Source organism: Ovis aries, chromosome 22, assembly GCF_016772045.2.
Source record: "Ovis aries strain OAR_USU_Benz2616 breed Rambouillet chromosome 22, ARS-UI_Ramb_v3.0, whole genome shotgun sequence".
Lineage (NCBI taxonomy): Eukaryota > Metazoa > Chordata > Mammalia > Artiodactyla > Bovidae > Ovis > Ovis aries.
The window spans coordinates 50451170-50477677 of record NC_056075.1 but is presented as its reverse complement, the minus strand read 5'-3'; the positions used below and the strand labels follow the sequence as shown (position 1 = coordinate 50477677).

The 26508-nt window shown below is 60.5% G+C and overlaps 2 protein-coding genes across 20 annotated transcripts in view; one reads left to right on the top strand and one right to left on the bottom strand.

Moving 5' to 3' along the window:
* The window catches only part of LRRC27 (leucine rich repeat containing 27), a 31765-nt gene extending 10638 nt beyond the window's left edge, over nucleotides 1–21127 (bottom strand). For 4 of the 13 annotated variants that reach the window (XR_009598071.1, XR_009598072.1, XM_042238901.2 and 1 more), the window contains exons 1-8: nucleotides 19581–20091; nucleotides 18926–19183; nucleotides 14910–15040; nucleotides 12538–12596; nucleotides 9200–9352; nucleotides 7110–7473; nucleotides 5719–5862; nucleotides 3004–3127 (exon numbers count right to left, since the gene is read on the bottom strand). Coding sequence is in view for 11 of the 13 variants with exons in the window: in XM_042238901.2 (XP_042094835.1) it covers nucleotides 3004–3127; nucleotides 5719–5862; nucleotides 7110–7473; nucleotides 9200–9352; nucleotides 12538–12596; nucleotides 14910–15040; nucleotides 18926–19183; nucleotides 19581–19814 (1467 nt within the window). In the remaining 2 variants the exon portion in view is untranslated. The other 9 variants (XM_042238904.2, XM_042238902.2, XM_042238903.2 and 6 more) reach the window with 8 other exon arrangements.
* A 2696-nt stretch (nucleotides 21128–23823) lies between these two features.
* The window catches only part of STK32C (serine/threonine kinase 32C), a 72728-nt gene continuing 70043 nt past the window's right edge, over nucleotides 23824–26508 (top strand). For 5 of the 7 annotated variants that reach the window (XR_003586582.2, XR_009598074.1, XR_009598073.1 and 2 more), the window contains exon 1: nucleotides 26062–26221. Coding sequence is in view for 3 of the 7 variants with exons in the window: in XM_060404861.1 (XP_060260844.1) it covers nucleotides 26161–26221 (61 nt within the window). In the remaining 4 variants the exon portion in view is untranslated. Of the gene's footprint in view, nucleotides 24120–25808; nucleotides 26222–26508 lie in introns of those variants that run through there. The other 2 variants (XM_042238911.2, XM_027960323.2) reach the window with 2 other exon arrangements.

The following is a 26508-nucleotide window of genomic DNA, read 5'->3' as shown; positions in this document are numbered from 1 at the left end:
TCCCCAGCCCTGCGTTGCTGTTACGCGTACAGTGCGTGGACTCCAAGGTCACTGACAAAGCCGCTGGGTTCAGAGCATCACGAGAAACGAGGACACCACGCTTTCAAAAAAGCGGGTGGTGAGTCACGAGGCTTGGACCCCTGCCTGGGCCAGAGGAAGCTTCCTGACCAGTGTCGGGGTGGACAGGACGTCGGCAACCCCCGCAGAGCCCACAGCCAAGCCCTGGGAGGCCGGGCGCTCCCGTGTCCCTGCGGGCCAGCCCGGCCTGGCCCCTCCGCCAAGCTCACAGGGACGGGGGATGCAGTGGACGGAGCTCCCAGCTCTGCCTACGTTCCCCCCTGCAGATGACACGGAAGGCCGCTAACGCGCTTCCCACCCTCAGGCCCACCACACGATTGCTCTTACTTCTCTGAGACAGGCCCCCGGAAGTCTCCCAAGAATTTAGTGTCTTTAACTCTCCCAGACATGCTCCTGGAAGCGGACAGCCTGCAGCCGGCCAGCCACGGCCCCCTCTCTCTAGGCTGCCCCTGAGCGTGCTGGCCACTGTCTCCAGCTGGAGCGCCGAGGCGCGAGCGGCTCCTGTGGGTTTTCTGCCTCCGGGGTGTCGTCTGCGACCTGCCTGTCCTACCCTTTGCCTGTTTGTCTGCTGCACTCTTTAAAAACCTATTTGTGGTTTTTCTTTACATGATAGATATTAACCTTTTGTTACAAATATACGTCACGAGTAATCTCCCCATCGTTTGACTTGGCTCAGAGGTGGAAGCGTCTGCCTGCAGTGCAGGAGACCTGGGTTCGATCCTTCGGTTGGGAAGATCCCCTGTGGAAGGAAATGGCAGCCCACTCCAGTATTCTTGCCTGGAGAATCCCATGGACAGAGGAGCCTGGTGGGCTACAGTCCACAGGGTCGCAAAAAGTTGGACACGACTGAGTGACCTCACTGTATAGCATTTCAGGCCATGAAAAATGCTTCCGCTTTTAGCTTCTTATTTTTAGCGTCAGTGTTGTTACATTTAACTTAGGAGGCAAAGTGCTACTCCAGGTTTACAGACACTTCAATCCCTAGGCTATGAACCCTAGGAATGGAGTGACGAGATGCCGTATTTCTCCATAAAACACAAAATATACAGAATGGGCCGAGCTTCTCCTTGCACAGCACCACGGAAGTCATCTCCAGCTGGGGGAAGCATGCGAAAAGGCAGCGAGCGCCAGCAACACATGCCCGGAGCGCGCAAATACCGCACCCTGGGTATGACTGCCCCGTGGCAGCAGCGACCCAGTGGCCGCGGCTGGATGGACAGAGAAGCAAAGTGCCCGTCCACACATGGAGCGTCACTCGGCCCTGAAGAGGAAGGGGTGCTACACAGGCCACGATGCCCACAAGCCCTGAGGACACGGTGCTCAGTGAAGTGACCGTCACGGCGCACACGCAGGGAGCCCGCACTCACGGGGGCCCCAGGGGCCAGACACAGACAGAGGGTGGGGACAGAGCTGCCGTCTGGGAAGACGGGAAGGCCCTGCAGATGGACGAGGTGGTGCTTGTAGAGCGCCGGGATTGTACTAAGCGCCCCTGAACCACGCGCTTAACCGCGGTCCAGACGGCACGTGGTCTGTTACGGGCACTCAGGCACAAGTGACTCGTGGCGGCTCCCCATCCGATGACCACCAAGGCCACAACGATGCTTAAATCCAGCCCCGCGGTGGGGCCCTGGCCTCTGGGGGTCACCTTGACGATCCCTTCTGTGCCCCTGGTTAGGAGGAGGTGCCCTCATCACCAGGAAGAGGCTTCGGGGGGCGGGGGGTGCAGGGGGAGGGGAAATGGGCCTCCTGGGCCCCGGGGGAGGGGAGGAGGCCTGCCGCCCGTCTCGTGGCCCGTGGCCTGGACTGCGGACCGGAGTTCAGCCTGGGGCCCCTGAGCCCAGGATCACAAGCCCTTCCGCTGCCGGATCAGCACCCAGGCGGGCTGAGTGCCTGCAGAAGGGAGCAGGGGAGGCCAAGGGACTCCAGGGGGACAACAGGCCAGCGCGTCCCGCATGGCCAGCCAGGCGGTCTCCTGGGGCAGGGCGCCCACACAGTTCGGCCTGCAGCTGCCTGGAGCCGGGAGCCTGTGCAGGTCGAGGGGGATGGTCACCAGCCCCACCCCCGCTCTGAAGACACACCTGGGGGGCTGGGCCCTGGGCAGAGCCGATGGGCTGCAGGGGGGCCCTGGGGCCCTGGGAAGGGGCAGGGTGACTTCATTACTGGGGGTCTCATGCACAGAGGCAGGGGGCTGTAGACACAAGGCTGCCCTAAGCAGAGCAAGTGATAAGGCCTGGACGCCAGGACAGAGCCACTTGGGGAGGGCGAGAGGACTGGCCAGGCCTTGCGATGGCCCGTGGGAGGGATGGGGTGGGGTAGGGGGTGAGGACAGCCCTCACTGGGCCTGGGAATGAGGAGGCCGGTGGGGGGTTCCCAGGATGGCAGAGCCCCCCAGAGGACGCTGCGGGGCAGTGATGCCCACTCCCGGAGGACCCAGGCCTGAAATACAGGCAGGTGAGGGTTGAGCTTCGGGGAAGCGATCTGAGTGCCCACAGGGAGCTCCTGGGAGGCTGGGCAGCGGGGCTGCAGGGGGGTGGCCGGTGGAGGCGGGGACAGGGTGGACGAGCTGGTGGTCTCTGTTTTCTGCATGAGGTCACCGTGGCAGAGGGACAGGACGGCAAGCTGACGGGCTTTGCAAAGCAGGCCGCCTTCACGCCTTCACCTGGACACAGCCAGCCCCCCTCCCCACCGCCTCCCTTCCCTCTGCGGTGTCGACCCCCTCCCCTCCACGCGTGACCCCTCCCCGCCCCTCACCTACCAGATTCCTCTGCGGGCGCCCCCTCCCCTCCTCCCCTCCCCACGACATACCGGGCTCCTCTGTGGGCGCCCCCTCCCCTCCGCGTGCCGCTTCCCCGCCCTCCACCTACTGGGCTCCTCTGTGGGTGCCCCCTCCCCTCCACACACGCCCCCTCCCCACCCCCCACCTACCGGGTTCCTCCTCGGGGGCTCCTCCGGCCTTCTCCTCATCACCTGGGCGCGCTCCCTCCACTCCTGCAAAGCTCGCTTGTCTCTGAGGCGGGGGGCCGGGGAGGGGGGCAGAAGAACGTGATCGCTGTGGGTAAAGCGGCCCTCAGCTCACCAGCGTTTCTACGGTCATTTCTAGAGCTTCACACAAAAGCCCGTCACTCCGGGCCCCCCCCCCCAGAGCGCAGACACCGGCTGGACACCCAGGCCTCCTGGGCAGCGCTTGGCGCCTCTGAGTCTGTCTGGACCTCCTGGCAGGGACCAGTCTGGCCCTGGCCAGCCCCTGCCCGCTGAGGCATCAGGGCCCTTTCCAGGAGGGCTCAACTGGGGCCGTGACCTCCAAAGCCAAGGCCTCAGGCATTCACAGGTCTGCATGCGGCTGGAGGGGGACGCCTGAGCTTCGCCAGGAGCCTGAGCCCGGTCTCTGCCACCCAGCGCCCGCGGCTGGGCTGTTGGCAGCGTATAACCCAATGCACCACAAACCCCGGACGATGCCTGGGGCTTGTTGCCTCCGTGGTGCCGGGCACTGCGCCCGGGAGGTTCCCGGCTGAACAGAGCCCAGCTCTGCCCAGGCTGCAGCTGTGGCGCTGGGATGGCCGGGCCGGGGGCTTCACACGCTGGGCTCCGGCCCTGGATGCCAGTTCTCCAGCCCAGGCAGCCACTCGCCTGTTTGAACCAAGTCCTGACTCTTCCGGCGAACCCTTCCGGCCCCCAGACCTGGCTCTCCGTTTCCTCTCCGGGCAGAGCCCTCCCGTGGCCTGGGCCCCAGCCCAGAGGCGCCAGACCCCCTCCGTCCTCAGGGTCACGGTGCTGGGCCCTCCTGCGCTCCTGGCCTCTGCCCTTCAAGGCCTCTGTCCTGGGCTCCAGCCTGAGGGAGGCATGGGCTTTGTGCTCCAAGCAGAGCACTTCGTCCCCTGCAGCTCCCCGCCCCGGCTCCCCCACCGCCCTGCCTCCCGGGAGCTCCCTGTGGGCGCTCAGGCCCCTTCCCTGTGGCTCGGTCACCCCTCACTCCTGCAGCTCAGGCCTGGGTCCCCGCAGAGCAGGTGTCACTGCCCTGCACCCTCCTCTGGGGGCTGTGCCGTCCTGGGATCCCTCAGCGGCCTGCTCCTCCCCAGGCCCAGTGAGAGGCTGGCTGTCCTCGCAGCCCACCTCCATGCCTCCCGGGAGGACCAGGTGCCCCCTTTGCACCTGCACAGAGCCTCCTCACCTGCGGGCTGCCCACCCCCAGCCCCGAGCCGCTGCCCACAGGAAGCCGTGACTGCGACTGCAGGCGCCTCTGCCTGTCACCTCCCGGGGACACCTCTCGGGGGTCCCTGTCGCCTCTCAGGAAATGGGCTGCAAGGGACCTACTCCTTAAGAGGCACAGACCGAGGTCCTGGGGAGCTGCAGGAGCACAGACAGCCGGCGGCCATGCGGAGGCCAGGCCGATGGAGAGGCCCCACGCGGGGCCAGCGGGCACCAACTGGCCTCGGGCCCACGCAGAGAACCAGGAGGGAGATGCCACCCACCCTCCCACTCCAGAGCTGCTCGGAGAGGGCGGGCGGCGCCCTGGGCCCCGTGGAGCCCGACCTTCGTCTGCCCTGCCTCTTGGGCCCCCCGCCCGGCACCCAGCTGAGCCAGAGGGTGGGGCCTTGAGCGACGGAGGCAGAGGTGCTCAGGAGGGGCTGTGGGCAGCCACTCCTGCAGACCTGCCTGGATGGGGAGGGGGCGGGGGGCACCGTGGGGGCCACAGTGCGGGCACGGCTGGCTCCATGCGGCACCCAGGTGGACGGACACCCAGGAGACGGGAGGGCAGCCCGGGGGAGCCCAGGCCACACCGCCTCGCTCAGCCACGCTGTCAGTCATGGGGTGCAGGGCCCCGGGCAGGGTTGCTGTGTTCCCTGCCCAGGTCTGAGTGCCTGGCAGCACCCGTCTTTCCCCGAAGGTGACAGACCCCGATGAGAAAAGCACATCTGGACCAGGACCAGCGCGCGGGCCCATCCGAACGTTTGCTCTGCGAACCCTCTCTGCCCGAGGGTCCTGAGAGAAGACACTCAGGTGGGCTGACAATTTACAAGGCAGGGCAGGACCGCGGGGCCAGAGCAGGCCCTGCTAGGAGGAGAGGCTGTGCCCACCGCAGCCCCGGGCAGGGGGAGCGGAGAGACCCTGCCCTCCCTCTCTCCCTGCTGACCTCCTGCCAGACCCCTCACCGGCCAAACCCAACCAGAGTGGGGGCACCCGGCACGCTGGAGGCAGTCCGGTGGTGCTAGGCGGTCTCTGGGGGCCCAGAGTGCAGTGGAGACAGGCAGTTGGCGGGGCTGGGGGGCAGAGGGCAGACAGTGAGGATGGGACCAAGGTGACCCCCCACGAGGCCGACCGAGTCAGCCCAGACCCCGGGGTAGGGGCAGGATGAGCCCACGGACAGCGCGCTACTCTAAGACCCGAAGCCAGTGACGAACAGGAGAAGACAGACTGGGGGAGAGTAAGGAAGCAGAGGGGGACACGGGCTGGCAGTAGACGAGGGGCCGCGCCCAGCCACGGGGGACAGCACGATGGCTTTCGGCGAAGCCCAGACCCCTGGCACTCCCCCGACCGAGGGTGCCCCCACCCCTGACCCCGGGGGCCCCCTCACCCCAGGCACCCCCTGACCATGGCGCCCCCACTTCATTCTGACCCTGAGCATGCCCCCCACAACCTCACCTCCTGCTCTGCTCCTGAGCCTGCCTCTCCCGCAGCTCCTGGAGGGCCAAGCTCCTGCTCTCCCCGAGCTGGCTGGCACGGACCAGGGCCTGCTGGGTGGAGTCCAACTCGGGCAGCACGCCCTGGAAAGAAGGCATCTTCATCCTATGACGACATGGGGTCGTCAGCCAAGTGCGTCACGCAGCCCGAGACAGCCCCTGGGGGTGAGCGCGGGGCCGCGGGTGGCTGCCTGCGGAAACCCCGATGGTCACGGTTGGTGACCTCCACCCCCTCCCCAGGCCAGGTCGTGACTGTGCTGCTGTGGGAAAAGGTGGGCATGGACCTAGATGAACCAGGTCATTGGGGCCTCTGCTGGGAGCCCTGTGCTGTGAGCCCAGAGCCACGGCCAGGCAGTGACCCTCCCCACGGCAATGACCCTCCAACGATGCTTTCCTTTGAGAAAGTCTCAAACCCACAGAACGGGCGAAGTGACGATGCAGTGAGCACGTGTGCCCTTCTCTTGCAGATCTAAGCTCTTCTATGTTCCAACAGTGACCAGCCTTGTCAGCTCAGACGGGCCCATGCTCACAGCCTCGCCGCAGACTTTCACCACAGACTCGTGGGGCAAGTGTCCACACAGTCCACGTGGCCACAGGCGACTGACCTCGGACCCCGTCCTGTGCCCTGGACGTGACGTCACCACCCACGCCCACGTATGAGCTGTGCTCGCCATTGTTACTGGGTTATGTTCTCTCTGTACACACACACATCCACACATGTGTGCACACCATGCACACACACACCACACACACACCACACACACACACCACGTGCACACACACCCCCCACACACATGTGCACACACACACCACATGCACACACACCACACACACGCACACCACGTGCACACACACCGCGTGCACACGCACACCACGCACACACGTACCACGTACACACGCACACCACACACACACACCACGTGCACACGCACCACACACACACGCACACCACGCACACACACACCACGCACACACGTACCACGTGCACACGCACACCACACACACACACCACGTGCACACACACCCCACACACACATGTGCACACACACACCACATGCACACACACCACACACATGCACACCACGTGCACACACACCGCGTGCACACGCACACCACACACACGCACACCACGCACACACACATGGCATGAGTTTTCTCTCCCGTGACCTCTTGCTCTGAGCCTGTTTCCCTGGCCGCTCCCGTCTTGGTAACTTGAACCCTAAACCAGGGCAGGCACCCGCCACGTCTCGGGAGGGTGGTGTGGACACACGTCCCCCTGACATCGTCACAGGGCCTCGCAGAATACCGTGACGACCTGCGCGAACCGCGTCCAGCCTCGCCTCCTGCCTTCACCTGCAGATGGGCCTCGGGTGGGGGAGCGGCTTCCTGCCCGAGCTCAGCGCGGCCCTGAGGCCGGGGGGCAGCTCCGCCGGCAGGAGCTGGCTCCCCAGCGCCCCGGCCTGCTCAGTCTCCACGATCTCCTGCCGCAGCTTCCAGAACCGCCGGATCTCGTCCTCGCTCGGCCAGTCCTCCAGGGGCTCGGTGGGCCTCCCGGGCTCGTGTGGCTCTAGTGTTCCGACAGGTGGGGAAAAGCCTGCCTTTCCTGTTACCGCGCTTCCCTTTGGCGCCTGAGAACGAACGGTTTCTTGGTTAGGCACGCGTTCTTCGGGTAAGTCCAACAGGGGCTGTGGCAGGTCCCTTACGGTCATCTTTTTAACTGGGGAAATGGACAGCGAACAAAAGGCCGTTTTAGTAGACTGCACCTCCACGCCCGAGACACACACTGCCTGGAGCCCTCTCCCTGCACAGAGAGGGCTGGGGGGCTCCCTGTGTAGAGTTGCCTGGGGTGGTTCCTGTGCCCCAGGCCCTCACACTGCACATAAGTCCAGATAAATGAAGATATTTTCCCCATCTAGACCTTCTAGTATCTGCTTCTAATTGATGCTCAACCCACAAACCTGTCATTTTTAATTGCAGCCCTTTTGCTGACTTTAGACACTTTGATCTCTAGCAAAGTCAAGTGAGAAAACTGGCCCCAAACATATTCATCCCGAGGGGCACCAGAGCCCGAATCGGGCATTAGGGCCACGGCACCCCAGACGGGGGTCATCTGGCCTCACATGGCCTCTGGTGGGGCAGAACCCGATGTGCTGACTGACTGACAGACAGGGGGCCTGGGCCTGCTTTGGACTAGGCATGGGGGGCTCGCCCACCAAGCCCAGGCTCAGCCCGCAGCACACTCCCCATAATCAGCGGCCCCTGGCGTTCTTCAACACACTGAGAGAGCTTAGTCTGTTCAAGTTACCTTCTGGTACAAAGCAAATTCATCTTCAGCTTTTCGGCCTGATTGATTTACCATTTTCTACCCTTTTCCCCAGTTGATCATGCATCTGTTATGTAAGAACCAACATAGCCCTCTTTGTAAAAGTACAAATAAAAAATACAATGGGACTGAAAGACAATGAGTTTTAACTACACAATAAAATGTTAAATTCTAAACAGTACGTTCAGCGTCAGCGGTCAGGACTTTGTTTCTCAGAGGCCGCTCTCTGTGTTCGGGGAGACTGGAAAGCGGGCGGGTGAACGCCTGGGCTCACAGGTTGGCACGACAGCACCGGCCTTTCGGAGCCCTGGCCGCGGTCTCCTCGCGTGGGAACCCTAGGGTGCGCGAGTGGGGCACGCCGTGGCTGCACCGCGCGGCTTGTGTGAGCCTGGGACAACCTGATCCCGACCACAGCGTGCTGGGGGTTGGTGTGGTTTTTAAAGAAAAACAGTTTTCAAAACAGGCAAAGACATGCTTTAAAAAGTCTTAAGAAGTGATGAGAAATGTGTGTCCAATTCGCTTGTGGACAATTGACTCAGAGTCGGAGACAAACTGGACCCGGCACAACACCAAACAGAGGAGGAGAGGGGCCAGCAGAGATGGTTCTTAAAGTCAAGCAAAAGGGCCAGATGGAAACACTGTAAACGGACGCTGACTATCACCCCACGGGGCTCGGAAACAACGAAAGCAGGAAAATGCAAACCGCTGTTTCGAGTGGTCATTTGGTGTATTTTTAAGTGACTCCTGGGGTGGTCACCTCGTGGGGGCTTGCAGGTGAGGACGGCTTCGTCCGAACCACCCCAGTGGGCTTTTACCCAAAACCACCCTCGACAAGCCCAGTGACGGGCACTGAGGATGCAAACCCATTCACATGGAACCAGGAAGACACGCGGCTCTGAGTGAGCACGGAGGTCTGTGCGAGTCTGGCCGGGGACATGCCAGGCGCCTTTACCCTGCGTGACTCCCTGGGGCCTGGTGTCACAGAGCGCTGGCGTCAGCGCGTCCTAACAATCGCGCCACCCACCTTGAGGGGAGCCGCCACGGGGGGCCGTGTAACAATCGCACCACCCACCTTGATGGGAGCCATCACGGGGGGCCGTGTAACAATCGCGCCACCCACCTTGAGGGGAGCCGTCACGGGGGGCCGCGTGCTCGGCTGCGCAGATCTGCAGGAAGGTCAGGATGGCCACCAGCCCCCTCTGCACCACAAATGGCGGCGGGAACTCCAGGGGGCAGTGCCGCAGACTAAGGGCCTTCAGGGTGGTCACGCTCCCTGCGGGAGAGCAGAGCCATCAGCACCGCCGCCCGGCGGGAACCGCAGGTCAGGGCAGCCCGGCCCCCAACACGAGGGAAAGAAAGCCGGCTGAGGATCTGGGGCGAGAGGTCAGGACAGATGTCTGAGATCTGCTAACAGAAAAAAAAAATCTCTGCAGGGGAGAGGGGTTCTGCGGATGAAGACCATGGTGGTGATTAATTAAATACGGAAACGGAAGCGGCAACCGCAGCCCTCTGGTGAAAACCAAAATACAAAGATCTGCCATATGCTATCTCAAAGACCTATTTTCAACAACAACAACAAAAACTACAGGTCATACAGAAAAGGAGGAGCAGAGGCGAATGGGACGGAGACTCAGGAAACACAGTCGGCAGAGGCTGTCTCCCGCTGGTCCAGGTGCCGGATTCAGCACACAGAAACTTCAAAACAGACATTTACATGTGTTCAAAGAAATGAGAAAACAACAATAACCCACGTTTGAATGATTAAAGGAAAATGTAGTGAAATGACTCAACAAATGTCAATAAAATGTAGAAACTACACAAACGAAGCAAGCGGAGTTCTGGAGTTGAAAATTACAAAGACTGAGATGAACATCTACTGGGGGGACTCAGCAGCAGGCATGAGATGGAGGAGAGACAGTGAGTGAACTCAAAGGTGGAAGAGCAGAAAGTCTCCATCCGAAGACAGAGGGGAAAGGGTTAGAACCAGAGCAGAACCTCCAGAGACTGTGGAACAGCGGCAGGTGTGCAAACGTGTGTAAGGAGAGCAAAGACACAGAAAGGAGCGGAAGAGTCGCCCAAGGAGACCACGCCCCAAAAGCCCCCAGAGGCAACCACATTCGTTGACCTACACTCTCAAGACCCTCAAAGGGATTCACACTGAGGACGACTTGGTGCAGTTCCTGAAAGACCAGGAAAATGACCTTGGAAACAGGTCATTATGTAAAGGAACCAGCCACAAGGCCTGGTTTTCCCAGTGGTCGTGTCTGGATGAGAGAGCTGGGCCATAAAGAAGGCTGAGAACCAAAGAACTGACGCTTTCAAACTGTGGTGCTGGAGAAGACTCTTGAGAGTCCCTTGGACTGCAAGGAGATCCAACCAGTCCATCCTAAAGGAGATCAGTCCTGGGTGTTCACTGGAAGGACTGATGCTGAAGCTGAGGCACCAATCCTTTGGCCACTGGCTTCGAAGAACTGACTCATTGGAAAAGACTCTGATGCTGAGAACGATTGAGGGAAGGAGGAGAAGACGGTGACGGGGGATGAGATGGTTGGATGGCATCACCGACTCAATGGACCTGAGTTTGAGCAAGCTCTGGGAGATAGTGAAGGACAGGGAAGCCTGGCGTGCTGCAGTGCACGGGGCTGCAAAGAGTCGGACACGACTGAGCAACTGGACAACACAAGGTGGCTGGCTGATTCTTGCCAAGAGCAACGGTGGCGGAAGACCGTGAGCATCAGGCTCCAGGTGCTGGAGGAAACCTGCTGATCCGGCCTCTGAGTCCACCCGACTGTCCTTCACGGCCCCAGATGAAAGGGGGGCCTTCCAGAACGGACTCACATAGAAATAGAGCACACAAACTGGCCTGCAACGATTTAAAACCTGAATTGGTCATTATCCCCCCGCCCCAGCCCCACCCCACCCACAATCTCAAGTTCAGGTGAAAACCACGAACAGAACGGATGAGCTTAACAGTAAACTGAACACAGCAGAAGGCGGGACCGATGGACTCAAAGGCGGGCCAACAGAGAGTCCATCGCGGTGGAGCGCAGAGCGGGGACAGGAGCTGGGAAAGGGCGCTCAAGGCATCTGAGGCGGATCCACACGTAACCGTCAGGCGCGCCGGATGTGAGGAAAAGGCACGCGGGGGGACAAGACACCCAGAGAAAGAACAGCGGCCCCAGGATTCCCCAAATCTGATGAAAGGCATCAACCAGCAGGTTCAGGCAGCGCAGCGAACCCTGAGCAACGGACACACAAAGAAAACCCCACCCAGACACACCACAGGCAACCTGCTGAAAGCCAAACGGAAAAAGAAAACTCAGAGCAGCCCGAGAAGAAAAGACGTTCCCTCTCTCCAAACCGCTAACTTTTGAACAGACGATGGAATCCACACTGCAGCGTGGGCATCTCCAAGTGCTCAGCCCCCACAGTCTGGCTTCCCACACACGCAGCTAAAACACCCTTCAACAGGGAAGGAGAGATGGAGATGACCTGTGAGAAAACCTGGGGTGGCAGAGGCCGAGATGGTTGCATGGCGTCACTGCCTCGAAGGACACGAATCTGAGCAAACGCCAGGAGACGGCGGAGGACAGAGAAGCCTGGCGTGCTGCGGTCCACGGGGTCACAGAGAGCCGGACCGACTCAGTGGCTGAACAGTAACAGTAACCCTTTACCACAAGACTCGGTGTAACAAAAAGAAGCTCTTCCCACCAACAGAGATGTCCCATTTGGAAGACGAAACTTCAAGAAGTGCAGAGCAGCAGAGGGTGACCGTGTGAGAAACGTAAATAAGTCAGGAGTGTCCACTGGAGGCAGCCCACGCCTGGGAGCAAAATGCAGCAAGACAGCAGCACACAGGCCGGCAGGAGGCGCCCGGGAGCCCAGGCAGGAGGCACAGAGCCCAGGCAGGAGGAAGAACCCTTCGCATGGGAAGTGAACAGAGATGAACACACTCCAGGCATCCACGCCCACGTGGATAAACCTCCAGGACGCAGTGCTGAGCCCCAGACGCCAGGTCACTGAGAATACACACGGGACGAGGCAAATGCAGAAGCTTAGCAGGAGTCTGAAAGGAAGCTCCTTTGAACACGTACTGGGCAGGGGTGGTGAGTGGGAAAGGTCTCACAGCAAGCAAAGAAGGACGAACAGAGACCCTGCTGGCCGAGGAGAGGGGCAGCTGGACTGGGAGGGCGCCTGGGCCCACAGGGCCCCGATGCCGCCCCCTGAGCACCACAGGGCCCCACGTCCGCAGCGCTCACACGTGTGTGCACAGGCAGGGCGTCAGCGTGACGGTGGCAGCCCCGTGACCCCACTGTCCCGGCGCCCAGAGGGATAGAGCAGAGGGCGTCAGTTGCGTCCCCCGCGTGGGGGCAGGCTTGTGTGCCCACTGCGCGTTCTGGTGGCTGCAGAAGGCTGCACTTTAACCCATCCTTCATTTCATTGTTTGTTAACACTTACCCAGCTCCACGGGTAACATTCTGATGGGATTTCTTTCTAAAAGCAGAGTTTTCAAATGCCTTCAAAACAAGACAAAAAATACATAATTTAGCAAGCAGGAAGTCGGATGAGCATCACATTTCCTCACCTGCCTTCTCTCTGCGGGGTGGTGTCACACAGACGTGCACACGCTCCCCCCACGCTCTGCTCCGCCAGCACCCTTGCTGCCTGGCAGCCGGTCGGGCTCAGCCTCAGCGCTGCGGCCGCCAGGACCAGGCAGCTCTTTGTGAGGCCCGTCCCCTGCCTGGAGGGTGTTTAGCAGCCTCCTGGTCTCACCCCACTAGACAGCCCCTCCCCAAGCGTGACAACCTCGGGATCTCCAGATGCTGCCAAACACCTGCTCGCCCCATCACACACGCTGCTGGACACTTCAAGTCCCGCCCTGCTAGTGGCTCACACAGCCACGACACGGCAGGGAGAACATTGACCCTGGTGCTGTTTTGATTAGGCTTTTTGGAAAGCTTAAGGCTTTTAATAAGCCCGTAATTACTTAAAATTTCTAATGAACATGTTTTCGGCTCTTCAGCATGCTGATCTAATTTTAATGACATAATGGGTTATAAACCACAGGCGAAATTATATCTTAGACAACATTCAGCAGCTGGCTTTCAGCGGCAAAATCAAAGAATTCTCAAGTTTGAGGCCGTGTATTTGCTTCAGAAGGAAGAGCAGGGCTGAGGAGGGGCAGCGCTGGTTCATTTTCACCCTCTGAGGAGCGAGGGTGCCACTGCTAAGTCAGTGGCGGGCCAAGAGCACCAAACTGGTCTCAGCACAGCGGCCAAGGGCCCTGTGACGAGCGGAGCTTCCAAAAGCCACTCGGGGACGCTGAGGCCACTGGACCGTGAGAAAGCGGAGTGGACAGAGCCGCTTGTCACACCGCTCCAGGCCCAGGGGCACGACGCCCTGCAGACCCAGGAGCTAGGGGAGACGGCCTGGGCGCCCCGCCCTGGTGCCCGAGATGCCCGCTGCCAACAGAAAGGAGCTGCTTTCCTGCGGAGCTGCAGCAGGCCGGGAGATCCGTGGGGGCGTCTCTCCCTGTTACACGCAACGCAACACTCACTTCTGTGAAATACTTTTAAAACCCGTGTGCAGCCGCCCAGGCGACTGAAGGGCCTTCTACAGCCCCTTCTCTGCGTTTCACGGGGGCTGAGAAGACTCCTGTGGGCAGCGGGTCACCCTCGGGCCCCTCTCTCCCTCCCACGCCCTCCATCCGACCTGAATGCCATTGGCTCTCCCGCATGGACAGCTGCAGGGCCTCAGGACTACCCCCTCCCTGCAAACCTCTGTGACTTCCTGTCTCTTCCACGATGAAATTCAAACTAGAAATTGTCCTACGAGCTCAGCAACTCCCTTTCCAGGCCCTGCCTGCCACCTCCCCTCCTCTGCTCTGTCCCCAGGGACAGGCCCACCTCAGCGCCCTTGCAGTTGATGTCCCCTCCGCCACGGACACACTGACACAGCAGGAGGGTCTGAAATTCAAATCATGAGGTTTCCTAAAGGTTGAGAGCCTGCCATAGAAGGACTGAGCCTGGGGCCAAGGCGCCTGAGGGAAGCATCGGCTCTGGGGGGTGAAACCCGGCTGACCTGTGGCTGCTGGGGGGCTCATGGGGGTAGGCAGTTTGGCCTCGGTTCTAGAAGGGGGATGCTAGGAGACACCTGGCATCTGGGTGGCAGGAACTCAGCAGGACACTGCAGAGCGTGCTCCAGGGTTTCCGGTTTCCCCAGATGGGAAGAGCGTCTCTTTGTCTACCGGGAGCCAGCTTAATCACAAATGGGCCCTCGGGAACGAGGCCGCTGGTCTGCACGCGTCAGAAGTATTACTATTTCTGACGGGAGGCAGAGACGGAACCTGCTTGTCGGGAAAGCTGCGTGCACCATCAGCCGAGGCGCTGTGGCGCCGGCGTGTTCCGAGGCACCAAGTGCCGCAAGCAATGATCACGTATGTGCTTTTGGGCTTCCCTCACGTAGCCCAGTCGGTAAACAATCCGCCTGCAATGCAGGAGACCTGGGTCAGGAAGATCCCCTGGAGAAGGGAACGGCCACCCACTCCAGCATTCTTGCCTGGAGAATCCCACGGACAGAGGAGCCTGGCGGGCTATAGTCCATGGGGTTGCAAAGACTCGGGCACAGACAGCTTAGTGACGAAACCAACCACACATGTGCTTTTGGTACCTGCAGCCACCACACCTCTCAGCGGCTTTGAAGACCCCACTACACGCTTCTGTTCTAAAGTCGAAATTCATGGGAGGAGTCGGGGAGAGTGAGGCAGCCAAAGACAGGCACTTTAAAGAGACGACGACCTCCTCGCTTGGTCAGACAGACAAGCTACTCACTTGTGACAGCCAATCCCAGAGGGCAGCGCGGTGATCCTGTTGAATCGCAGGTCCAGCCATGAGAGGTTGGGCAGCAGCTGGAAGAAGTCTTTAGGAATCGTGCTCAGGGCATTTCGCTGAAGGTGCAATTGCTTCCGGGGCGGGGGGGTGGGGGGGGAAGAAGAATGTTTTGTCAACCGACTAAATTCTAAAACATGATATATCCTCAGAACATTTCCACTGGTGACTGTAATCACACATAGCGAGTTAAAAGAAAACCCGAATGTTTCTCCAGAAATCGTCGAAACGGGGAACACCAGCAGCAGAAACGCGAGGCCTGGGGGCCTCCCTGGTGGTCCAGGGGCTGAGCATCTGCTCTGAATGCAGGGCCCTCAGGTTCAGTCCCTGGTGGTGAAAAGGGCCACACCCAGTGAGCCGGTAACGGTCACGTCAGGAAGTCTGGCCTCCACCCAGTGGACCCTTAGCCACCACCGTACGCCAGGCAGGGCAGCACCGTCATGCGCCGAGCGGCGTGTGCCGGCGCGACGCTGCCGTCAGAGCCGCCGGGCTGAGGGCGACACAGAAACCCCCTCCCCCGCTGCTGCTGCGCGCCGCGTGGATCTGCCTTCTGACACACGTGAAAGCCTGTTGCTCAGCCGCACGGGTCTGACTCTCTGCGTCCCCATGCACTGCAGCCCACCAGGCTCCTCTCTCCACGGGATTCTCCAGGCAAGGATACTCAAGTGGGTTGTCACTCCTGTCTCCAGGGGATCTTCCTGAGTCACACATATATGCATCTATATATTTCTATTTACCAGGTTAGCAGAGTGGAGAACTTAAGGACACTGGCTGGAAAACCAGGCTCCCTGGGTTCAAATCTCGATTACGAAACACCCGTAAGCCGTGTGCCCTGGAGCAGGTTCCTGAGCCCCTCTGTGCTCCGGGCCTGGCCTGTGACGGGGCGCACGCCCGGGGGGAACGAGGCACTGCCTCGCCGTTACAGCCCAGGGCACACGGCAGGCACTTCTCCACCACCAACCAGGGTCTCGGCTCCCAGCTCCGCCGTTCGTCAATGCCACCTTCCAAGTCCCGTCAGGCGCACGGCAGATGCTTGAGACACGCCGTTGAGAAACCACAGACATGCTGAAAACACAATCCCGAGTCAGCTCACACGCGGCCACATTGCTCCCCGCAGCCAGGGGAATGCATGGTGACCGGACTCGGCTTGTGGCCGCCGTCGCTCTGGGCCCTCCCGGCCCAGGCCCCGGGCAGCTTTAGGCGCACTGTCTCCCAGGCTCAGCACTGAAGCCGTGGATCTTTGTCAACGCCAGAAGAGGAGACTGCAGAGACATGCCACGCCGGCCCCTGCCTTGCCCCCCAGGGCTGGGCTGAGTGCATCACACGAGCCCACCCTGCCTGCCATGAGGCCTCGTGAGGGCTGGGAGGCTGGGGAGGGGGTCCGTGTCCCCTGACTGTGAGGGTCTCTGCGGGTGTGACTGGAGTCTATGGAGGGTGTTGCTATGGCTGCAAAACGCAACTGTAACCACTGAAGGGCCACAGCACGGAGTGGTCACCTCACTCGGGGGTTTGCTGCCACGGTGATAAGGTTGACACCTCTGTATTCTGAGAGGCACAAATAAAGTCCCTTCATTCAGACTAAAGAAGGCTTCCTCCTTCTTTTACGAGTGAAGGCACCATGAGTTTCTACACCGCTGGGCTCCTCGTTCAGAACTGAGAGCGTTTGCTTCATTAAAAGTGGTGTATTACAGGAAGACACAGGACTTCACTCGTGGAGGGCAGTGCTAAGGCAACAGCAAAACCAGCGCTGGCCTGACCGCGAAGACAGGGTACGGAGCACAACCAGGGTTAGGGAAGCGAGCAGCCGCTCAGTCTGAGCACACAGCCACAAGTATGGGGTGGCCAAGAAGTCCGTTCATCTCTTTGCATATGATGGTTCTAGTAGCTCTCGTCTTTAACTTCATTGGAAACAATTTTGTTACATCGTGACAGCTGTCATATCGGTATACACTAAAAAAAACATCAAAATCGGTGAATTTCTGTGCAGCCATTTAAAAGCTGAAGATGGAAGAAAAAAAGCAACATTTTCAGCATCTTATTGACTGAGCATGCACACACAGAAGCTTTATTATTTCGAGAAAGTTAAGAATGAGACCGAAATACAAAAAAGACTTGTGCCAGTATGGACAAGGTGCTGTGACTGATCAAAAGTGTCAAAAGTGGTTTGTGAAGTTTCATGCTGGAGATTTCTCACTGGATGATGCTCCGCGGCTCAGCAGACTACTTACTGGGAGTTCACAGCCATCAAACCGAGACATTGAGAACAATCAACCTTACTCCACACGGCCACACGGGAGACAGTGGCCATGCTCAAAATGCTCCGAGCGAGGACTGAAAATCATTCGCACCAGCCTGATCATGTTCATTGCTGTGATAGCTGGGCTCCACGTAAGTTTAGCGGAAAAAACCTTCTGTACCTTATTTCCACATGTGATTCTCTACTTAAACATAACAAAAATGTTCCATTTTTAAAACACTAGGCAAGGAAAAATGGATACTGTACAAAAGTGTGGAACAGAAGAGATCACAGAGCAAGCGAAATGAGCCACCACCAACCACACCAAAGGCTGGTCTTCATGCAAAGCTGAGGTGATGTATGGGGTGGGGTTGGAAGGGAGTCCTCTGAGCTCCTTCTGGAAAACCACACGATTAGGTCCAACAAGTACTGCTCCCAGTGAGACCAACTGAAAGCAGCAGGCCACAAAAAATGTCCGGAACTAATCAACAGATTAAAAAAACCCTCCCATCAGGATAACGCAAGACTGCGTGCCTCTTTGGTGACCAGGCAAACTGTTCCAGCTCGGCAGGGACGCTCTGACTCATCCTCTGTATCCAGCAGACTCTGCACTTCCGGATGTTCATTCGTTTCAGTCTTTACAAAATTCTCTTAATGGAAAAATTTCAATTCCCTGGAAGACTGTAAAAGGCACTTGGAGCAGTTCCTTGCTCAAAAAGCCAACACGCTTTGGGAAGATGGAATTATGAAGTTGCCTGGGAAATGGCAGAAGGTAATGGAACAAACCAACGAATACGTAGTTCAGTCAAGTTCTTGGGGAAAATGGAAACTGTCTTTTACTTAAACATCGAAGAAGCTTTTCGGCCAACCTAATAAAAGCTCTGAAAACTCTCAATCAGCAGGCTAACAGTGCAACACGTGGGTGTGTGTCCTGCGTGGACACTGCTTTATATGCTGGTCATTTAATCCTCCTGATAAACCGTGAAGACAAGGTGAGGTTCAAGGAAGCTGCCCGACTACTGGGCAGTGAGAGAACGGCTGACCCTGGACAGTCTCGGTCAAGCTGTGCAGAGCGAACTTTGTTGTAGAACTCAGCGGAGGAGACAGACCTGCTGGATCTCAAGTAGGCAAGAGCCAGATCCCATGAAGGCACCGGGCCCGTAGGAGTCAAGCACGCGGCCTGGGCAGCGCTGTGGGGTGAGGAAGTTTTGCTGAAGTTTTTAAGGGGTATTGTGGGTTTTGTTTTTTTAGTTTTTTTTTTTTTAATGGACGATTTTTTACTCTTTATTGTTTTTGTTACAACACTGCTTCTGTTTTTTGTTTTGGTTTTTTGTCTGAGAGGCATGTGGAATCTCAGCTCCGGACCAGGGATCAGACGCACACCCCCTGCACAGGAAGGCAGAGGCTTAACCACTGGACCACAGGGAAGTCTCTCAGGGGTGCCGAGTTTTGATTAAGAGACCAAGCGTGTTTTCAGCAACAGTTTCCACCCACCATGGGCTTTTCATTTAAGATATTTCCGAGGAGGGGACATTAGCGTCTGCCTGGTCCCCTGCTGGAATTTCTCATTTTGCAGTGAGCAGCACATGAAACCCCAAGCTAACCCTCTTCCAATCCACCTCATTCTATAATTTCTCTCTAAAAAGAAATCTACGAGTGAGCAAAGCCTTCATTCACATCTACATGGCATGCGTGCACCAAGCCCGGAAGCTGACCCACTTACTCTCAGGTTGGGGACTTTAAAGATCTCCCCCAAATGGTGAAGGCCACTTTGACTCAAGTCTAAAGTCGCGGAGGAGGAGAAGAGGACCCCCTGGTGAACGTCTCTGGAGGCAGAAGCAGGCTTGCTCCCCGCCTGGCCAGCGGGGCTCTCCCGGTCACGAGCCCCGCAGGGAACGGAGAGGGAACCGCTCCCCTCCATCAGTCGGCCGGGAGGAAGCACTCCTCTGGGGACCACCGCGCATCCTGGGTGTGGAGTCACCTGGAGATGGGGGGCGGGGCGGGGCGACACATCAACAATGGGTAGGCGGCACAGTCACACCTTCCGGCGGCTCGGCAGGCCTGCAGTGACTGTGCCAGCTTACGAAAACCTGCGCGTCATAAACAGACCATAAACTGGACTTTGGTACGACAAAGTGGGCTGCAAGAGGTTCAGATTAAACTGCTCCGCTCCTCCCTCTGCACCTCGGAGTTCCAGACTTAACTTTTAATTCCTGGAAAATGCAAAGGAGGAATGGCCGAATCAGAACGGTTCTAAATCCACAAGCGGGCATCTCCCTCCCCTGAGCGCGGAGGGAGCCCTGAGCTCGCCCTTTCTTATTTGCAGGTCTGGGTCCTTCCCATCAGCGTTTCGCTCAGCGGGGGTGTTGCCAGCTCACGTGTCTGCTGTGTGTCTGTCCCTCCATTTCAGGGGCGGGGATTGCGAGGCCCGCGCCCCCTGGGACTCCCAGTGGGTCCTTTTCTGTGACTCCGGGGAGTGCAGGCTGCAACCTCTGCAAACCTCTGAACCAGGAGGTCTCAGGACTGCGAGCCGCGGGGCGGGGGCGGGCCGCGCAGGGGCTGGAAGGCCGCGTCCCCACAGCGCGGGCCGCGCTCCGGGCTCCACTTCCCATTACCCGGCGCCCCTGGCCTCTCCCGATAGGTCCCCGCCCGGGCAGGGCGGGCCGCGCGGGGGCATGGAGGCGGCGCTCCGGGCCCCGCAAGCGCGCGGTGCCTGAGTCTCCAGTGCGCCCCACCTCCCATCACCCGGGGCCTCCAGCCTCTCCCGATGGGTCCCCGTGCCGGCCCACAGCCCGTGCTCACCCGCCCTCCGGGGGCGCGGAGGGCGCAGCGGAACAAAGGAGGCGGCTGGCGCACGCGGTCGCCATGGAGACGCGGCGGTACGGAGGCAGCGGGCGCACGCGGTCGTCATGGAGACGCCCTGCCGTACGGCGGCCCGCGGGCGCCAAACCACGCGGAGGGCACTTGGGGACGATGCTGCGCCTGCGCGCGGGCGCGGGTCTGGACGCAAGGACTCGCCGAGCCCGCCGCCGGCACCCTGCTCTACTCGGCGGTCGGTGACACCGACGGAGGTGGAGCGTTCCCGACAGTGGGGACAAGGGCGCCGAGGCCCAGAGCGTCTTGCTGCGGGAGGGAAGGGGCCGCGGGGAGCCGCCGATCGCGCGCACGAGAAGGCTTGCTTTCCAGGTGGAGCCCCCGGCGCCCCCTGCTCTTTACCTCCCCGCCTGCAGCAGGCAGACGTCCTCCCTCCTGGGGTCACACGATGGCGGCCCCGGCCGCAGACATCAGCCCGACACCCAGCTCCCAGGGGGACAAGGGAGCCCCCCGCGCCCCCACCCCCCCAGGAACTGTCCCTAAGATCCGACTGGAATGGCTTCGGACACCTAGACCCGTCACCAGGAGGGAAATGAAGCCCATGAGGGTTTGTCTCGGGGCTGGGCCTCCGTCCCTAGGGTCTGCGCGCCTGGTACCTGTGCCCGCTCGGCGCAGGGCCACCAGGGGTGACGCCATTAAGGGAGCTGAGCTCTGCAGTCGCGGGGCTGCTGGGAGGGGTCTCAGGAAGCTGCCGCGCCCCTGCCTGACGCTGCAGCCTAAAGTGTGCGGAGCAGGTAGTCAGGAAGGGAAGGTGGAGCCGGAGCGGGGACCAGCGAGCCCAAGCTGGAACTCACGAGGAGGGACGTGACCCCTGGGTGTCCTGCAGAAGTTGGCACCCATGTCAGGAAGCTGCACACACTTCTGGCCCGGGAGCTGGAGAAGCAAAAGGATGACTTGAGAGGTGACTCAGCCGCACACCTGCCTCCCGCCAGGGAGGTGAGCCGGCAGAGAAAGGGCATCGTGCGCGGCCGCAGCCACACCTGGGCCCCTGCCCTGACGCTCCAAGTGTCGGAACAGTCAGGCTGCTACCTCGTGCTCCCGGTTGTTGCTGTTCAGTCGCTGAGTCATGTCCGACGCATGCCCCCTTGCTACCTCCCGAATCTCATGCCAAGAGCCAAGTTAGGAAACCTGCCGGAAAAGGAATTCTGGAGAAGTAGTTCAGCCCAGCCTGCCGACCCATCACAGAGCCAGCTCAGCACCTGTCAGACGTGAGGAAAGGGCTGACCGGACGCTGAGCAGGCTACCGAAAGCGTCAGTACTAGAGCTGTGAAGAGTCTCACATGGGCTTTAACAAAAGGTGGCTTTGGGTTTCTCTGTGATCATAGCAGGCGACGTCATTCAGACCAACCCTTCCACAAACACCAGAGTGAGGGAAATTTTCCAGGTGCATGCTGCGTGTCACTACTAGAGTTTATTCTGTGCATTCTTAAAATATGGGTGAACTTTGCTCTTAGGCTCAGAAAGGATTTCTGAAATAGTATATAAATGCAGTAACCATGAAAACAAATATTTATAAATTCACTACATTAAAAGTACTCGTTTGTCTAAAAGACACCATGAGGAAAATTCAAAATTGAGCTTCAAACAGGAGAAGATATTGCCAATTCTTTTATCAAATAAAAATTAGTTCCCCAATATATAATCTAATATATATGCAGAATACATAAAGAATTATAATGAAAAATTTAAAAGATTAAGATAGGTATATTTAGATTTAACAGGCAAAATATATGAACCAACAACTCCCAGTAGAGGGGAAAAATGGCCAATAAAGACATAAAAAGAGGACTTCCTTGATGGCCTGGTGGATAAGTGTGCAAAGCGCAAGGTGCTCATTTGTGTCCGACTCTTTGGGACCCCATGGACTATATTATTCCCCATGGAATTCTCCAGGCCAGAATGCTGGAGTGGGTAGCCTTTCCCTTCTCCAGGGGATCTTCCCAACTCAGGGATCGAACCCAGGTCTCCCATGTTGCAGGCGGATTCTTCACCAGCTGAGCCACAGGGAAGCCCTTGTGGATAATCCACCTGCCAATGCGGGGGGCGCAGGTTCTGTCCCTGGTGGGGGACGATTCCACATGCCTCCGAGCAGCTGAGCCCATGCACTGCAACGCTCTAGAGCTGGCAAGCCGCAAGCAGTGAGCGTGTGTGCTGCGAGCACTGAGCCCACGCACTGCAGCTCGTGAGCCCTAAAGCCGGCAAGCCGCAAGCAGTGAGCGTGTGTGCTGCGAGCACTGAGCCGTGCACCCAGAGCCTGTGCTCTGTGACATAAGGAGTCGACCGAAGCGACTTGGCAGCAGCAGCAGCAGCAGCAGCAGCAGCTGGGTCTCTAGTTGCGACATGTGGGGTCCAGTCTCCCGACCAGGGATTGAACCTGGGCCCTCTGCATTGAGACTTAGCCCCTGGACCACCAGGGAAGTCCCACAGATGTCCTTGTAAGGGAAGAAAAGGGGAGAAGACAGATGGAAAGGTGGCATGATGATGGAGGCGGAGCTTGCAGTGATGCCTCTGCCGACAGTGAGACGCCAAGAGCCGCCAGGAGCCGCCAGGAGCTGGGAGAGACGCCTCAGGACCTCCAGAGGGGACTGCCTTGATTTCTGGCTTCTGGGCTCCAGCACCGGAGAAAACACCTTTGTGCTGTCTTCGCCCACGAGTCTGTAGTCCTTTGTCCCGGCAGCTGGTACACTGGGTGTCTGACGAGGTTAAGCGCTGACTGTGCTGATGCCTGGTACCATGACAACAGCGGGGAAGGCCTCCTCCCAGCGGCTGTGGGGCTCCTGTTCTCCGCGGTGCGTTTTCCTCTCCTGGTTCTTGCTCTCTGAGCCACAGAAGCCGCGCAGCCCTATGACCTCGAGAGTCAGTACTGTCACCAGGCAACCCAGTCACCCAGCACTCGGTCCCTACATCCTTGCTTCCACGTGGCCTTTGTCCTGTGTCCCACCAGGGCTCAGTCTGATGGCCCTGTGGTCAGGATGACCTGGTTTTCTACTTCCTGCTGCGAAGGGGACTCATGGATTCCCCACATATGTGAGCAACTCCGATTGGAATCCTGTTTGAGCTTGTTTCCTGTTTCCTAGGGTCTGTTCTGGTATGTTTCCCAGCAGGAAACAGTGCATTCAAATTGAGCAATCTGAGGGGAGTTTAATAACAGGGACTATTTACAAAGGTTCAGGCAGTGTGTTAATTTCAGAATGAGGCCATAATCCAAGGTACACATGAGAACTGGAGACTGCTAACAGCCACACCCTCTCAGGAAGCACAGCTTTCTGGATGAGTTATAGGCTGATGCACATTTATGCTAAGGTTTCAGGAGCTGAGCCTAGAGTATAAATCAGACTTCCGCTGCTCTGCAGAGGCCGGTTTAAGCGGGCCCCAGCCGTCCCCCAGAGACACTGGCCACTTTCAATCTCAGGGGCAGTGTCCTCACAGCTCCTGGGCCCCAGGCCTTCACTAGGTCACCAGCTGGGACCCCTGGGGGCCATCCCAGCTGCGGTGGTCCCGTGACCACACGCTGCCCAGGGTCCCGTGCGGGTGCTCCACAGGCGGGCTGACAGGGACACGTTTCTCTGGTGGCTGCGCCACCCATAATCTCTTGTCACTGGCACAGCATGGAGAGGGCCCTGTCCTCACCCCGCCCACCTTCCTGTTCAGCATGGGCACCCCTGGGCACAGGAATGCTCTACTGCCCCCCCACCTACGTTCACAGGCAAGTCCCTCCCAGGCCCCAGGAAGCAGCCTGACCTGCTCTCCGGTGAGCCGCTCGCACCCACCTTTCCTCTGCCTCCTGCCCACTCTGCACCCCGTGCTCTCAGCCTGCCTGCGGTGGCACCCCGCCTTTCAGAAACATTCTTGCGCTTGCTGCTGCCTGGGGAGGATGTCTACAGAGCCCACAGTCTGTCCAGGTGCTGAGCTGAGAGCCTTCAACACGCCCACTGGGAGACAGGGCTTGTCAGAGGGGCTGTGTTCAGGGAGCTGGGGCAGCTCCATGGAAGGAGGCCGAGGCCGGAGCCCAGGGAACTCGCCTCCCTGGGGTTGAACTCGAGGTAGGACACCCCGCCACGTTGTGCTGTGGCAAGTGCACCCCCAAACCTCAGTGGCTTCCCACAGGGGCCAAGTTCTCCCTGGTTCTGCTCATCCACTGCTGGTTGGAAGGTGGTCCCCCAGTGATCTGGACTCCTGAGCCAAGGGGGCATGTGTGGCCAGTCTGGACACTGGTCCTAATGTGTGGCTCAGAAATGACCCAGATCACCTCTGCTCACCTTGTGTTGGTCAAGCAGCCCACACTGGTCAAGGGGCTTCACCGAATGTCAAAGGTGGAGTCGGGGACAGGCCTAGTCCTACCGCAGAGGGAAGAACAGCCAAGGCTGAGACACAACCTGTCGGGGCCGGGGGTGGGGGGGGGGGGGTGGGGAAGGAGATTCGCAGGTCCCCGTGTCCGGGCTTGCAGATCGGGTAGGTGGTCTGCCCTCATCCAGGGGCAGCAGAGGCCCCTTCGGGACTTCCTGAGGCAGGAACCTAAGGAGGCGAAGGCTTCCAAAAGTCAAAGTCAGAGAACTCAACAAAAGCAAGCCCTCAGTGACCAAGTGTCAGGCATGCAGGGCTGGGCCGCACCAGGAGCCGTCTCGTAGGCCGTCCGCTGTGCTTTACCGGCGAAGTCTCTCCTGGCCCTGCGATGGGGGGGGCGGGGGGGGGGCGGGGTGGTCAAACCGAGCCTCGACACCCCTGCTGCTCGCGCAATACGCCACACACGGCTCCCGGGCCGGCCCGAGGCGCAGACATGCTCCGGGAACTCCTCGACCCGACCCGTGCCCGGCCGGCCGCGCTGAGAGCCCGACCGGAGACCCAACCACAGCGACCCAACCAGGGGACCCGAGGGCGCGGGCGCAGGTGCTCAGTGTCGCCATGACCCCGAGCGCGCCGGTGCGTGCGTGTGCGCGCGAGCTCTCCGCGGGGTCCAGGCCGGCCGCGCGGGGAGGGGCTCTCGCCCCGGGCCCGCCCCCGCCGCGCCCCTCTTTCCCTGCGGCCCTGGTGCAGCCGCAGCGCTGAATCGGCCCCGGACGCGGGGCCTCAAGGCGGTGATCTGGCCTTGGCCTCCGCACAGCCGTTTCCCGCTGCCCCTTCGCGGGTCCCGTGCGCGGCCTCGCCCAATTCAGAACCGCAGAATGAGATTTAAGGCGCCCCGGGTCGGGCGGAAGCGGCTCGCGGGCCGCCTTTATCCACCAAGGCCAGAGGGACCCCTTTCTTGTCTCCTGTCTGTGCCGCCGCGGCAGTGTGCGCGGCACCGACCCCTGCGTGGTGGGCGGTGGGTACCCAGGGCAGCTGGTGGGCTCTCGCTCAGGCCCCGCCCACCCCGCCCCATGCCCGCCCCATGCCCGCCCCATGCCCGCCCCATGCCCGCCCCATGCCCGCCCCATGCCCGCCCCGCCCCGCCCCATGCCCGCCCCGCCCCGCCCCATGCCCGCCCCGCCCCGCCCCATGCCAGCCCCATGCCCGCCACGCCCCGCCCCACGCCCCGCCCCACGCCCCGCCCCACGCCCCGCCCCACGCCCCGCCCCGCGCTAGCTCCGCCCCGAGATAGCTCCGCCCCGGTTCCTGCCTACCGGCCCCGCCCCCGGCCCTCGCTCCGCCCCAGATCCTGCCTTCCGGCTCCGCCCCCGCGGTAGCCCCACCCCGCGGTAGCTCCGCCCCGGCTCCTGCCTGCCGGCCCAGCCCCGGCCCCGCCCCCGGCCCTCGCAGTCGGTGGAGCTGACCGGGCTGCCGGGACCCGGGAGCGCCGAGCTCGGGGCGCAAGGCCGGCGCTGCCTGTCGTTCCCGCTCCCGCTCCCCGCCCGCTGGGCGGGCCATGCCCCGGACTCCGGCCGCGGTGCGCACTCCGGCCCGGCCATGAGGAGCGGCGCCGAGCGCAGGGGCAGCAGCGCCGCGGCGCCCCCCGGCTCGCCGCCCCTCGGCCGCGGGCGCCTCGCCGGCCCCGACGCGCCCCCGGCCCCGCCGCCGCCCGCCGCCGGCCAGCCCCGAGCCCGGGACTCCAGCGATGCCCGCGCGCAGCCGCGCCCCCTGTTTCAGTGGAGCAAGTGGAAGAAGAGGATGGGGTCCTCCATGTCGGCGGCCGCCGCGCGGAGGCCGGTGTTTGACGACAAGGAGGACGGTGAGAAGGGCCGCGCGGCGGGGACCTGGGGAGCGCACTGGGGCCTGCCCCGCCGGGGGGCCCGCGCGCTCTCGCAGGGGGGCTGCTGCGGGAGGGTTTCCGTGCGTCGGGGCACCAAGGTTCCCGGGGCGGGAAGGCGTCCCGGGGCGTCTCGGTTTCCGAGGAAACTCGCGGACGGTGCCTGCGGTGCCCACGCGCGTCCCCCGTGTCCAGCCGCGGCGCGGCGGGCGAAGCAGGCCCTCCAGCCGCGGGGAGTGAGGGTCGGTGGCCCCCACTGCATCTAGGGC